The sequence below is a fragment of the Vulpes vulpes genome, chromosome 1 (assembly GCF_048418805.1).
Source record: "Vulpes vulpes isolate BD-2025 chromosome 1, VulVul3, whole genome shotgun sequence".
NCBI classification, from domain to species: Eukaryota; Metazoa; Chordata; class Mammalia; order Carnivora; family Canidae; genus Vulpes; species Vulpes vulpes.
The window spans coordinates 80,261,282-80,275,780 of record NC_132780.1 but is presented as its reverse complement, the minus strand read 5'-3'; the positions used below and the strand labels follow the sequence as shown (position 1 = coordinate 80,275,780).

Genomic DNA, 14,499 nt, shown 5'->3' with positions numbered 1-14,499 from the left:
ACTTTGCTTATCTTTTTCTTTCCTTTCCCCAGATACATCCTCAATAACTTTCTCATGCATTCTATACTACTACCAAAATTCCCTAATATATATAAGCATTGCCATCACCAAAAGGGTAAGTGGAAAGGCTCGGGCTAGTACTAATACTGTTTTCTTACTGATTTCCTTCTGTGGGTCTCCTTATATGTGTCTGGTTGGTTCTACATACTCTTAGGGAAATATGACCTTAAGACATTTAATAAAACCAAAGAGGAACATAGGTTAAATAGGCACATCCAAAAGAGAAGAAAATATTTGATTTTTTTTGTAAAATTTCAGAGAATTAAGATGAGTTAGATCCTCAAAATTAATGTTGGACAGCAAGCTTGCTGCTTTTTTTTCCAGTTATCATGGTAATGCTAAGCTTCCCTTATAATTAATGATTCATCCTGGTTTCCTTAGTCTCCTTCTAGTCACTGAAAAAAAAAAAAAAAGAATTAAAATGCTCAAAGACTAGGCTATCTCAAGCACAAGCTCAAGTTCAGAATTCATGTGCTTCTGTGACTTTGTGAACAGTCTTCCCTGAGTTTATCGGCAGACAGCTGCAGCTGGATAGACATGTTTACACAGGGCAAAGAGAGTCAGTTTGAAGAGTCTAATTTCCACTTCCTTTAGCACTGTTTAGGAATTATAGCCCACAATGCTTCAGAATGAAGTCTAGCCAACCTATTCCTTGCTTCCCCCTGTACAAAGGTTTTATTTTTATTTCTGATTTGTTGCAAGAAAATAAAGTGCTGACTACGGGGAAGCTACAGTTCCATTCCTCCCTCTGTTTAGAAGAAATTATTTTAAGGATTCAGGTAGCAAAATTGGCCCTGTACAGACATATTTCTTATCTCAACCCCTTTTGAGCCAAGTGGATTGCAAGGACTTGTTCTTCTATGAGACCTCTCAAGTCCATAAACTGAAGTTCATGTCCAAAAGTCATGGGGAACTCTGTATGTCGTATATTTGAAAACTCTGTTTTTACATGTATGATAAAGACAAAAATTATTGCCATTATAAAGTGGCTATGAAATCTGAAGGTTTTGATCTTCTGAGTACACATGGAATAAAGGGCCCCTTGGTTACACAGCAGGTGGAAATTCCATTATTGATTCTTATGACAACATCAGGCATATCAAGTAGCCAGAAACTCAGGGAAAAATGGTCGTGGTGCCTCAGTTTAGAGTCCAAGGTGGGGTTTCCTCAAGGTAAAAGCAAAACATAATCTTAAATCTAAAGCAGTTGTTGCCAGTTCTCCCACTGTGTATACATAGTGAGAACAGGAACGTACGAGAGCGTTGGCGTCATTAATTTCCCCAACCAGTCATGGGAGGGCAGATGGCTGGCTAGAGGAGGCTGGGAAGTCAAGTCTAGGGTTCTGACTTGCCCCATGGAAGGGGACCGTTTGGTTCTCAGGAGGCTAGGTGGTCTACCTGTGGCCTATTAATGTGTTGGGTACCAAGCCCAGTGGAATTGGTCCAGAAAGATTCATTTCTGGGAGCTCTTTCCTTGTCTACCCACAGACTCCCTGTTGCTATCCAGGACTTGGCATATTTGGCACATAGACCAAGAAGTGAAAGAGTACTGTGTTCCATAATCCTTAGATTATTTGCTCCAAGAGAGAAAACAAATTTATGAATTCAGTTTAAAAAACATTATCATAATGAAGAAGACTCCAGATTACATACTTTCTGTTATCAGAAGATCCATATTGCAATTAGAAACAAGTCTGGACACACCTGTCAGAGTTCAGGAAAAGAATTCCTATACCAAAATATTGAAGTACAAGCAGTCAAGACTATCGGTGGAAATACAACCCACCAAGCAGTTCTGCTGGAGAAATGCTGCTGATTAGTTGGCTCGTCGACAGGACAGCAGGGGCATGGGACACTGGCATAGACTGTGGTCAGATGGGCCATGTTTTCAACCCAGGCTCCATCCCATATAGCTGTATGAGCTTGGGAAGCACTGTTTATCGTTAGCCTCACAAGCCTATGTGGCAAGTAAAGATCCCTCATGGGCGTTGGAGAGAAAAACAAGACAGACAGTGTCAAGTATGTTGCCTGGCACATAGGCGGTGCTTTAGCGAATGTAAGTTCTGTGCCTTTCTCATGCCCAGTCTCTAATTACAGTAGTTTTCCCCATCATATGTGTTTGTTCCTGACAGTAAGACTGATCATTGCTACCACCTTTGTTGTCCTATTTGTAACATTCTCAGGAAGAGTATCTAGAAAGCATAAGTCTCCTTCATCATACTTGAACCACAGTAGTATCAACCTCTGTTGTTATTTTGGTGGATAATTCTAGTTTTGGAGGGTTTTTGTGAAGGGAGTACTGGTGAGGGGACTGTCTTGTCCATTGTAGGATGTTTGGCAGCATCCCTGGCCTCTACCTACGAGATGCTGATTACAGCAACCAAAAATGACTGCAGACATTGCCAAATGTCCCGTGGGGAGCATAATCTACCCCTCATTAGAGAACCACTGATCTACCTTTAAGGTCTGTGATTACATAGAAATGGATTCAGTAAATGTACTAAAGCTTGAGACCATTCAGAAATAAATGTGCTACCCCTGAAATAATGCAGTATATGTTAACTAAATTGGATTTAAATTTAAAAAAAAAATTTTTTTTTAAGGAGTAGTTGTGAAACACTTGGATTCAAATTTACTGTGTACTGGTAAAGAAATTAAAAATTTAAAATAATAGGGGGAATTCAAGCAAGAAAATGTAAAAGGGGAAAGGTCAGAAAGATGTTCCTTCTTAATTAGGTGATTAATATTTCTGATCTTTGTCATGTTAAAAATGTACTATTTCGGGACGCCTGGGTGGCTTAGTGGTTTAGCACCTGCCTTTGACCCAGGGCCTGATCCTGGAGGCCCAGGATTGAGTTCCACATCGGGCTCCTGCATGGAGCCTGCTTCTCCCTCTGCCTGTGTCTCTACCTCTCTCTGTCTCTCATGAATAATAAATAATATCTTTAAAAAAAATGTACTATTTCCTCACTAATGAAGACATGAGTACATAAGAGCCAGGCAAAATAATGGAGGTTCAGTAATTATTAAATGAGAGAAAATAAGACTTTTCCTTAATTCTGAGATGCAGGTGTTTAATTAAAAGCTGCTCTTAAATAGAATGCGAAGAGGCAGAGAGCATGTAGAGCAGGTAGGAAAGTGCTGAGGTGAGCATCAGAGGGACCTGCAACAGTATCCCAGGAAGGAAACTTGCTAGGCACATATAAGCCCTGAGGAGGCTAGTTCCCTCAGAGCTCTAGAATTTTATGAAACCATAATTTTTAGGTCCCACCTGTGAGATGGTGATGTGAATGTTTGTTTTTTAATTTAGCTGATTGGTGCTTGCTTACCTGAGTCCTCATTGTGATTAAAATCTTCAGCGCATTGTGTACTGCAAATGGGACACATGATAGGACAATTTGACATATAAAAATCATCTCTCTGCCTCATCGAAGAATCTCATAGACACAACATGTGCCTGCCAGTCATGTTTTGTCATCGTTTATGTCCATTTGGTACACTATTACTCAGGATGCAATCGTAGAGCATCACAGAAAGCAAACCACTTGGTTGTCCAGCATTGGTTTTTACTTTCCACCTGAACCCTGAGCTCTGTTTCCTGTGAAAGTGCGAACAGTTTTTGTCCAAACAGCTAGTCCTTTCCCACTGCAGACCCATGCACACTTCCTTTATGAACACATTATGGGCTATAAAGTTTGAATCAAGCCATGCTACCAAATCACGACCTAACAGCTTCTGTGCTTACACAGAAAAGTATCAGTTTCCTGTTTTCCTTCATGTTGTAAGTTGACTAGTTGTGACCACCGCACCTCCCCCCCCCCAAAAAAAGAGATTGCCAAGACAAATGATTGCACTTGGAAACATTTTCTTGCAAGCTTTTTTAAATATGCAGCTTTCACAACACTACATTATGTGTTTATCCAGAATGCAAAGTCATGGTAAATATCCTTGCTTCATGACTCAAGAACAGGTGCCTATTAAAATCAACACTAAGTAATTCTTTAGCATGTACATCTTTTACAATTTATCAGAAGCAGCAAATATGATAGGTGACTGAATTGCTTATTTCAGATCACTAGGAAAACTTAACAGGTTTTCTCTGTTGACAATTCTCAGGAAGTGCCTGGGAAATAGAATGGCTCATCCCCTGCTCACATCAAGACCCACTGACGTGCAAGACACAGATACATAGCACTGCACACTGTCCATTTCCAAGCCAGTACTTGTTGATGTCACTTTATTATGTGGTCCTTACTTGTGGGATTCGCGATTGTGCACCAGCACACCTTTTCCCCACTCTGTTTCCCTTAGCAGCCCAGTATTTGAAAACAACATAGAAGTGATTCCATGCCATACATATTTCAGGACAGTCTGCAAAGTGTGAGAATCTGGCACTTTCTTCTGTTTTCAACACATTGCTTGCACCCTGTATTTCCTTTACATTTGGAAGCCACAGCCCCTGGACCTTTATAATTGTATCCTGTTTCCTTCCCCAACTTCAGTTCTCTTTGTTACTCCTTTTTTTTTTTTTTTTCAATTTGTCTCTTAAAATATGAAATTAAGCTTATTAGCAAGCCCATGTAGACATTTGCAGTGGTCATACCTTTATCACATATGACATTTATACCTTTTATTAAAACTGTTTTGCTACTTCTGAGAAAAAGGAAGCATGACAGGGAGGTATGAAAACATTTTTAATTGGTTAATTTTATTTTTTGTGTCTACCTGTCTTCACTGAACGATGGCCTTGACTTGATCACCACTGGCTCTGAATCCCACTCTGCTAGTTTCTTCATATCTTTAATAATTTGTGTGTACCAGGTACCGTGACAAGTACTGGACATACTAAGATGAGTAAGACATAGTCACTGTCCTCTGAGTAGGAGATGACACATAAGCCTAATTGGGACGCTGCATGAAGAGATCGATGTGGGCCTGGTGAAGGAGCCAAGAGGGCCAAGAGGGGCAGGAGAGCCAGCCAGCTCTCCCTGAGAGGATCAGGGCAAGCTTCTGGAGCATCTGAGCGAAGGCTTGGACAATGAATTTGGGAGAGACGAACATTCCAGTTGTTCCTGTCTGGAGGAGGGTCAGATATGAGAAACATAGTATGTACGGGCTCTACAGGAAGTTTGATATTAGTAAAGCACAAAACTTCAGGCAGAGTGAAGATGGATATGGGTGTGTGTTTGACGTAACATTGGGTGGTCTTCATTTTTATGATAAGGAACTTGGATGTTTTCTGTGAGGCAAGAGTGAGCCAATGAAGATCGGAGAGCATGGTGACTACATTGTGTGAAATTTAAAGAAGAGAAGAGATGGTTTCTGAAGTAAACTTGAGCTTGTACCTTTTCAGGGGAGTGAAATGATTATAAATGATCTGTGCTATTAATAGATTTGTGACCAGGTGTTATAAAACTTTGCTATTCTCCTGCTCCCTCTTTTTGTTTATTTGTTTTAGAGATGTACCCATTCATCCAGTGCCTACTGTGTGTCTGGCAGCATCAGTCTCTTGGAGCTTAGTCTAAGAGAGGAGCTTCAGGTGGAAACAGGCATCCAATTGGAAAGACTTTGCACCAAACACTGCACAGAAAAATCTACTTCCATCTATAGGGCAATATTAAGCAGTTTTTCAAATATAACGGCATTGAAAAAAACCCACATACACCACTTTGTTACTTGAATCCCTACTCCTCAGAACTGATCAGAGAACAAGTCATGTTGGTTGAGGTAATAGACTTCTCCAGTCAGTATGGATCATTTCTCTTCATCTTCACAAGCTGATGTCTGCTCTTGCTCTCTCCTTTACCTGAGAATCTCTTTGCTCCTCCCTAACCTCCCTCCCTCCCTCCACCCCCAGCTCCTTACTTCTCTGCCTGGAGAAGTCCTAGTGTCCCTCAGAGCCTGACTCCATTGTCACCATTCTCCAAACCTGCCCTGCAACATCCATTCCTCCCCATGCACTGCACCTGCCTTCTCTCCAGTCCAATGTCAGACGGTCTCTGCCCCCAGGTCCCTGGAGAGCTTGACGTGAGGGACCCTAATCCTCACATCACTGAGCCACTGCCCTGAGAAAAATGCCTGGACATAGCAGGAATTCAACAGATGCTGAAGAATTGATTATAATTAATTCATGGGAGGGTTGTTCTCTTGGGTAATGATGATGCGGACCATTTATGTGAGCTCCCAGTACATACCATAAAACAATAATGGAGTACTTGATGTACTATCTCACTTAATTCTCCCAACAAGTCAAATGGGGACATTGAGATTCAAATAGGTTCACTTGTTGGTTGTTACTGTTCAGTTGACAGCTCATATGCACAGCTCTCTGGTCTGGATTCAGACTGGACCCGGTCTGTCGGATACTAATCAGTAGGATCTCACCTTTCCCCTGATGGGAGCCCACTCTATAATGATCTTTGACAAAATTAACTGAACATTCCTCTTCTGGGGTCCACTATGCCACTACTATGCTAAAGTCACCACTGCTTTTACCAGGAGTACCACTGAGATAGGGATTGTTACTGTCAATGATCTTCTCTAGATTTGACCACCACTAATGAAATCACTAGAATTGTCTCAAATAGTGTGTAAAAAGGAATGTCTTTTACTTCTGTAGCTCATTCTGCTATATCACTTATTCAAAGAAAAGAAAATAAAGGAATAAGTGACTTTATAGCTAAATTCATTCCAAATTGAATATTTTTAAAGAAATACTTTTCAGTTTGTCAAAAGCATAACAACAGTTATAAAAATTTTTTACATCCTCTGGCACCATGCTCTCACCCTTGGGAATTTATTCCAAGAATATAATTTTAGAGAGGTTAAATCTCATATGCACAGATATTTTGCAGCATTATTTATATTGGAAACAGCCCAAGTGTCTAATAACAGGGGGAACAATTTAGTAAATCTTGATACATCAACCTAACAAAATTATAAGTTACTACTTACGAGCATAAATTTTGGATGTTTGTAGTACAGCGAGAAAACTAAAAATTTTAAAGTAAAGGAGCAAACTACAAAATTACATGGGACACTTCATGATTTTATTTTCTTAATTCTTGTTAAAATGTGCGCATTTGGTGACTGCTCAAGACCATATCTTCAGTCGTTCACATTTTTAAATGTTTTGATTTTATCTTAGTAAATTGTTTTACTGCCAATTCCTGTCTCTGCCATAAATTATGGCCTTGGTTGAAATGTCAATACATAGTGCATATTTCATAAATTTTTACTTCCTATTACATTTTTATTATTCTTTCCCTTGAGTTTGCTTTTCAAACTTTAATGGGCATTCGTCTCACCTGGGGATCTTGTTAAAATGCATGGTGCTAGTGCTGCCCATCCTAGAGCTCTCCTTTGTGTGTGGAAATGATGCTTCTGACCACATGTCAGTCATTAGTAGTATCTAGTACTCTCTCAGCTATCTCTACAGTAACATTTCTAGCAATTTGGGGGCAGCAAAGGAGATGGCTAAAAATAAATGTCATCTGTGCTTATGGAATAAAGATGCTATCTTATCAAGCCTGAGGATGAATCTTAAGCCACTCAACAAACTTGAATTTTGTCAATCAACAGAAATAACTAGGTGGGTTAAATAAAATGATTTAGAACCGTGCATAAGACTTAAGAAGGCTCTTCTATGGTAATTATGCTAGCAATGTCCTTTGGTACAATTCAGAACCCAGTTAAAAAGTTGACAATCTCACCTGTGGTAAGAAACACTTTGCTTTGAGTGTCCCTACTGGGAGAGGAATCTTGGCCTTGGCAGTGAATCCTTAAGGCATGGTGGTCTAAAGCACGGGGGAGAGCCATCTTTTTAGAGAACATAGGCAAGTGGAGCATTTTCTATGATGACAGGAAAATGAGTTTACCGTAGCATATGAACAAGATGCAATACCGTGAAATAACATGGATGTGGTGGGGGATTTAAACTGCACTTTGAACCTGAGTCGTGCCAACAATGGCCAGAACTTGCTCTTGTTTTGAGAAAATGAGAACAAGTTTCCACCTTGATTCTCCACAGTAACTGAAGCTGGCTTTGGTGCTGATATTGGAATGGAGAAATTTTTCAACATCAAGTGCCGAGCGTCTGGCTTGGTGCCAAATGCAGTTGTGCTGGTGGCAACGGTTCGAGCTCTGAAGATGCATGGAGGCGGGCCAAGCGTAAGTCTCATATTTCCTCCCCGGTAAAACACATTTTAAAATGAAGGTGAAGCAGAATTTCTCATTTGAAGCCTTTAAACCTGCTGCATAGCTGTGATTTTTTTTTTTAATACATCTCTTTTTTTACAAATCACCATTATGAGGCACTTACCATTTGATAAATTCAAATCAATGGTAACACTTACAAAGTCATTTGTCAGCAGTATTTTGGAAAAGAGTATAATATGACCACTTTTTAGTCCTAAGATTTCTGTCTGAAACTCGGGTCAACATTTTCTAACCCCACGTTGAAAGGAGTATGGAGGCTCTTGTTCCCGAGCAGAGAACATAAAGGATTACAGTGATGGCATTTGTGGGTGAGGTTTTTCAGTGTTTGTACAGATAGTTTTTTGGTTCACTGATGCAGTGTCTCATCAAATTTCTTTTTTTTTTTTTTTTTGTCTCATCAGATTTCATCTAGAACTATTTTCCTTCTGTTTCTGCTTATTCTGATTTCACTTTATAGCTCTGTTATAGCACTGGATTATTTCTGATTATTTCTAAAAGAGCTTTGTTTTGAAGACACTCTATTAACATTTTTTACAGACTTTTGATATTAACCTGTCTTATATACATAATTCATGTACATCTGAAAGAAAATTTTTTCCTTTACACAGAAATGATGTAATGTTTTTCTTTTTTCATTTTAAGTTTTTTTCCCCCAAGGGGAGAATAAGAAATGTTATACTGAATAATCACCTTTGAAGTAAAATTAAGTTGGAGCGTTGTTATCATTTATACTATTGTTGTATTAGACAAACTACCAAATCTGATTGCTTAATTGGTAATACTATGTTTACGGAAGTCACATAATCAATGATCATTACACAGCAGGAACAAATAACATTTTTGCCATTATGGGTTACATCCCTGATCATGAAATACGTTGTAAAACCATTTTAGCAATTCTTTGTCCTAGAAAAAACTGACATTATTTATCCCATTTTATAGATAAGGGATTTGAGGTTCAACCAGTTCAGGGAATGTAAGACAGTATGATCAGACCTACAGAGAACCAGATCCGAAGTCTGAGGTTTATTTTTTATTTTTTTAAAAGATTTTATTTATTTATTCATGAAAGACAACAGAGAGAGGGGTAGAGACACAGGCAGAAGGAGAAGCAGGCTCCATGCAGGCAGCCTGACGTGGGACTCAATCCCTGGACTCCAGGAACACGCCCTGGGCTGAAGGCAGGTGCTAAACTGCTGAACCACTCAGGGATTCCCAAGTCTGAGGTTTAGAACCAAATTCCCTTCTCTGTCCACCAGGCAGAGCTGAGCATTAATGAAGGGTAAACATTTTCTGAGTCCCAAATCCACTAGTAATACCAAACACTTGAGTAGTTCACTGTAGCCTAAAGCTGCATCATTGATTCAAATTCAAGATTGACACAACAGGTATTATTAAGCAGTAGATCCTAAAGAATTCTGATTTTGTTCAAAACACCATTTATTGCTACAATGACTCCTTAACTTTAGATTTTGAATCTGTATACCAATTTCCATTTTCAAAAAACTATTTCTGCTTCTGTAAGATGCGTTTGAAATTCTCCCTCCCTGTTTTGTACCCCGAAAGTTATAAAATCAAAGGGCTTTGATATTGGAAAGGGCTTAGAGATTGTCTGAGTCTGGCTCAGTCCTTGTAAAGATGAAATGACTAAGCTAGCAGAAGGATTTGGTGATTTGCTTTGTATCATCCAGACTAAGCAGACTCAAGGTCTCTTGAGTTCTAGTTGAGTGTTTTTCCATACTCTCCTATCTGTCCCATAAAAATTCTCTACCTTATTCATAATCTTATTTTAGTTTATATTAATGAATGCACTTGTTTTACAGTGGTTGCTTTTCCCTCTGACTTTACTCTTTTGCATGTCTTCCACTTCACATCATGGTTCCAGCCCAGTGATTGTAACAGGGCTCATGTGTGGTAGGCGCACATCTGGGTGGAGGATGATAGAAGGAAAGGATTGGGAAGCCTGGAAAAGCTTAGTAATCTTCTCCTGAGCTCCAGAAGAGCCTTCTGTATCACATTGCTTTATCAATGTCTATATGTGTGTCTCTCTACTCTGAATTCCTTGAGATCGGGGACTATGTCTTATTAATATGAGTATCCCTAATGCCTAATTAGGATTTCCCTCTGCCTAATGTAGAGTCTGTATCCAGGAAATGTTTTCAACAAAATAAAATAATAAATTAACTCTCGTCTTCTTAATCCTATACTCTGAATTATCCATCTCCGTGTCTTTCCTTCTTATTTGAAACAACTCTATGATAATGTTTTTGATCCATTTTAATTTCTACTTCCTTTGGATATCATTACACAAATAACCATGGTGGCCTCTTATGTTTATTCAGCTTGTTTTTTTTCCATAATATGTGCAGTGGAAAATCCTGTCACTCTTGAACTTGCCCATTTTAGCCCCAATAATTTTAAATTCATATCCTGTCTTTCAAAGTACTGACCATTCGTGCTGTAGTGCAGGAACTAATATTGTTACTCTTATGGATCTCGATATCCCTTTATAATTAATTCTTTAAATACATTGTGTAAAGAACCGATACAATGTGTATTTATATAAAAAGAGATTTATCTTAAGGAATTGGCTCATGCATCTATGGAGGCTGACAAAATCTACCGAGTGGGTCAGCAGGCTGGAGATTTAGGAGGGCTGATGATCCAGTTCCATCCCCACTCAGAAGGCAGTTGCTGGAGGATTTTTCTTGCACAGAATCTTTTTGTTCTATTAGGGCCTTCAACTGATTGGATATAGCCCACCCACACAATAGGGGGCGAGGGGGCGTGGGAGGGTAGGGCATGGGTCTGTTTTAACTCAGAATCCACCAATTTAAATGTTATTCTCATCCATAAACACCCTACAGAAACACTCAGAATAATGTTCAACCAACTCTCTGGCACCCTGTGGTAAAAGCTGACACTTAAAATTAACCATCACACCCATTGCTACTGATTATCATGTATGGTGCAATCACCAGGTCTAATTTTCTTTTTTTATATATTAATAACGAATTGGCATAGTACCATTTATTTAAATAGTCCCTCCCTCCATCTGATCTTTAAGCCTACTTTATAATAAATTGGTTCTCCATATATGTGTAGGTCTTTTTCTGGGATCTCTTTTCGGTTCTGCTGATCTATTTACATATAATTGTGTCTGTGCTACACTGATAGCTTTTATGGTGAACTCCACCAGGTTGTTCTATTTCTTCATGCATACCTGGCCTGTTATTGGTCCTTTTCATTTCCATATTTATTTTAGAATTCGATCATAAAGTTCTATAAAGAATCTTTTCAGGATTTTTATTGGAATGGCATTATATCAATAGTCAATTTAGGGATATTTGACCAGTTGCCCTCTAAGCTGATGGGACACCTCTTCACTGATTTGGGGTTTTCTTAAGTGTATTTTAATAATGATTTATAGTTCATTTCACAAAGGGCTTCTCCATCTTTTTATGGATTTGTTACTATATACTTTATATTTTTGTAGTTTAACAGGTTACTTCTGAAGTCTTATATATTTTTGTATCCACTGACTTTTTTAAGTTAAAGTGTAATTGACTCAAAATCTTATATTTGTTTCAGGTGTAAAACAATGATTGGACATTTGTATGCTACAGGAGAATCACAAATCTAGTCAACATCTGTCTCCATACATAGTTACAAAAATTTTCTTGCAACAAGGGCTTTTAAGATCTACTCTCGGGGCATCTGGGTGGCTTGTCGGTTAAGCATCTGCCTTCAGCTCAGGTCATGATCCCATGATTGAGCCCCACATCAGTGGGGAGCCTGCTTCTCTCTCTCTCTCTCTCTCACTCTATCTCAAATAAATAAATAAAATCTTTTAAAAAAAAAAGATCTACTCTCAGTGAATTTCAGTATGCAATACAATAGTCACTAGGCTGTACGCTACATCCCTGTGACCTTAAAATCATCTTATTAATTGTACTAATTTACTTTGTAGACACTTTAGAGTTCCATTGGGCAATCATGTCAGAAAAAATGACAGTTCTGTTTGTTCCTTTTTTTTTTTTTAATTATTTATTTATTTATGACAGACAGAGAGAGAGAGAGGCAGAGACACAGCCAGAGGGGGAGAGAGGCAGAGACACAGGCAGAGGGAGAAGCATGCTTAATGCAGGGAGCCCGACATGGGACTCGATCCCGGGTCTCCAGGATCACACCCCGGGCTGAAGGCGGCGCTAAACCACTAGGCAACCGGGACTGCTCTGTTTGTTCCTTTCTAATCTTTATACTTTATTTTCTTGTCACTGACCAGTTCTTTCTGGTTGGCAATGCAGTATTAGATAGGGGTGATAACAATGGGCCTCCTTTTGTTATCCTGTTCTGAACGAGAATACATTTAATACTTCACTACATATGATTTTTCTATAGATTTGTAGTATTTTTTTTTATCAAATTAAAGAAACTGGCTTCTATTCTTATTTTGTCTTATTTTCTAAATAAATGTTGAATAATGCTCTTCATCTATTGAGATATGTTTTTATCTCTTTAATCTATTAATATTACACATTATACTAAACTTTCCAATATGAAATGAACCTGCATTCTTAGACTAAATCTAACTTGGGGATATATTTTTTATGAACAACTAAAATTTGCTTATCAGTTTCCTAATATTTTAAGTAGCATCTTTGCATCTATATTTATGAGTGGGATGTGAGCCTAAAATAAACTGGTAGGATTCCCTCTGTTTGATACACTCTATATAAGGGATCTTGTAACATTAGGATAATCTGTTTATTTAAAGACAGGAAGTATTCACCTATAATAACAGGTAGGCTGGTGGCTTACTGGTGCAGGGTAGATTTTTAACTCCAAATTTAATTTTTTAATGACTAGAACAGTTTAGGTAAACCTAAAACTGTAAATCTAAACTGTTTCCTCTTTCTTCTTAAAAGAATTCTAATAAAAATTATACCTGTATGAATTTCTCTCTGTTTTTAAATGTGTTGGTATAAAGTTGATCATAGTATACTCTTCTATCTCCAGCATGTGTGGTTATGTTTTCATTCCTTTTTTTAAAAAAAAAAAAAGTCTTATGAGAGTGTTATCAATTTTATTAGTCTTTCTAAGAACCAACTTTTGGGTTTGTTAATCCTCTCTATTTATTTATTTATTTATGATAGTCACAGAGAGAGAGGCAGAGACACAGGCAGAGGGAGAAGCAGGCTCCATGCAGCGGAAGCCCGACGTGGGATTCGATCCCGGGTCTCCAGGATCGCGCCCCGGGCCAAAGGCAGGCGCTAAACCACTGCGCCACCCAGGGATCCCCTGTTAATCCTCTCTACTTTCTGGCATTTATATACAATCCATTCTTCCTGTGCTTAATTTTTGATTCCACAGAACTTTGCATGTGTGCAAGCTCAGCAATACCTTACGTTCTTTATTTAATCTAGCATTTAGTTGTCCTCATTGAAAGGTTCACTCCGTGTTTTATTCCATGCTAATGCTGGAAAACCCCATCTCACAATCCATTATTATGTTCCCACAAACTAACAAAAAAAATAATCTACCTCAGAGGTACCTTGTTTTCAGAGGATTTCCAGTATTCTCAAGGCCTCTTCTATAAGAGGGGAGGAAGTTATCCATCCTCAATGGATCAAAATGTGTCAAGTAGCAAGCCATAGGCAAAAACAATGTGGAAAGGTGCTACATTGGGATTTCAGAACCATGTTATAGTCAAGTCCCCATTCTACATCTTGTTTGCTGTGTAATCTTGGGCAAAACACCTGTCTTTCTCAACTTTAGTTTCTTCATCTTTAAACTGCCCTGGCCACTCTGTACATTGTTGTGAGAAGTAGGGCCGAAAAGGGGAAAAGTAATGGCAATGACTTTAACATTATTTAAAATGTATTGAGAGTGATGGTACACCTGGTGTAAGTTGGGTTTTACTCAAATTAGAAGTTCTGTTTATGCTAGGATAATGGGCACCAGTAAGAAACTTCTCAATATTGGCTCAAATTAGAATCACCTGAGGAGCTTTTCAGTATTACTGATCCTGGATCTCATTCCCAGAAATCCTGTTTGAATTGGTCTGGGTGGAGACTCAGACATCAGTGTTTTTTAAAAGCTCCCAATAACACTGTTATGTTCAGCTAGGGCTGCCAGTTATTGGTTTAAAAGCACATTTTCTCCTTTTAAATGCACCTTCCCAAAAAATGACCACAATTTGGTTTTCCTTCAGATCTTTATC

The 14,499-nt window shown here is 38.6% G+C and overlaps 1 protein-coding gene across 2 annotated transcripts in view; it reads left to right on the top strand.

Annotated features, from left to right (window-relative positions):
• MTHFD1L (methylenetetrahydrofolate dehydrogenase (NADP+ dependent) 1 like) overlaps positions 1–14,499 on the top strand; it is a 186,689-nt gene that overhangs the window by 103,394 nt on the left and 68,796 nt on the right. For both annotated transcript variants that reach the window (XM_072767891.1, XM_072767888.1), the window contains one exon: positions 8,089–8,228. In XM_072767891.1, the coding sequence (XP_072623992.1) occupies positions 8,089–8,228 (140 nt within the window). The remainder of the gene's footprint in view (positions 1–8,088; positions 8,229–14,499) is intronic.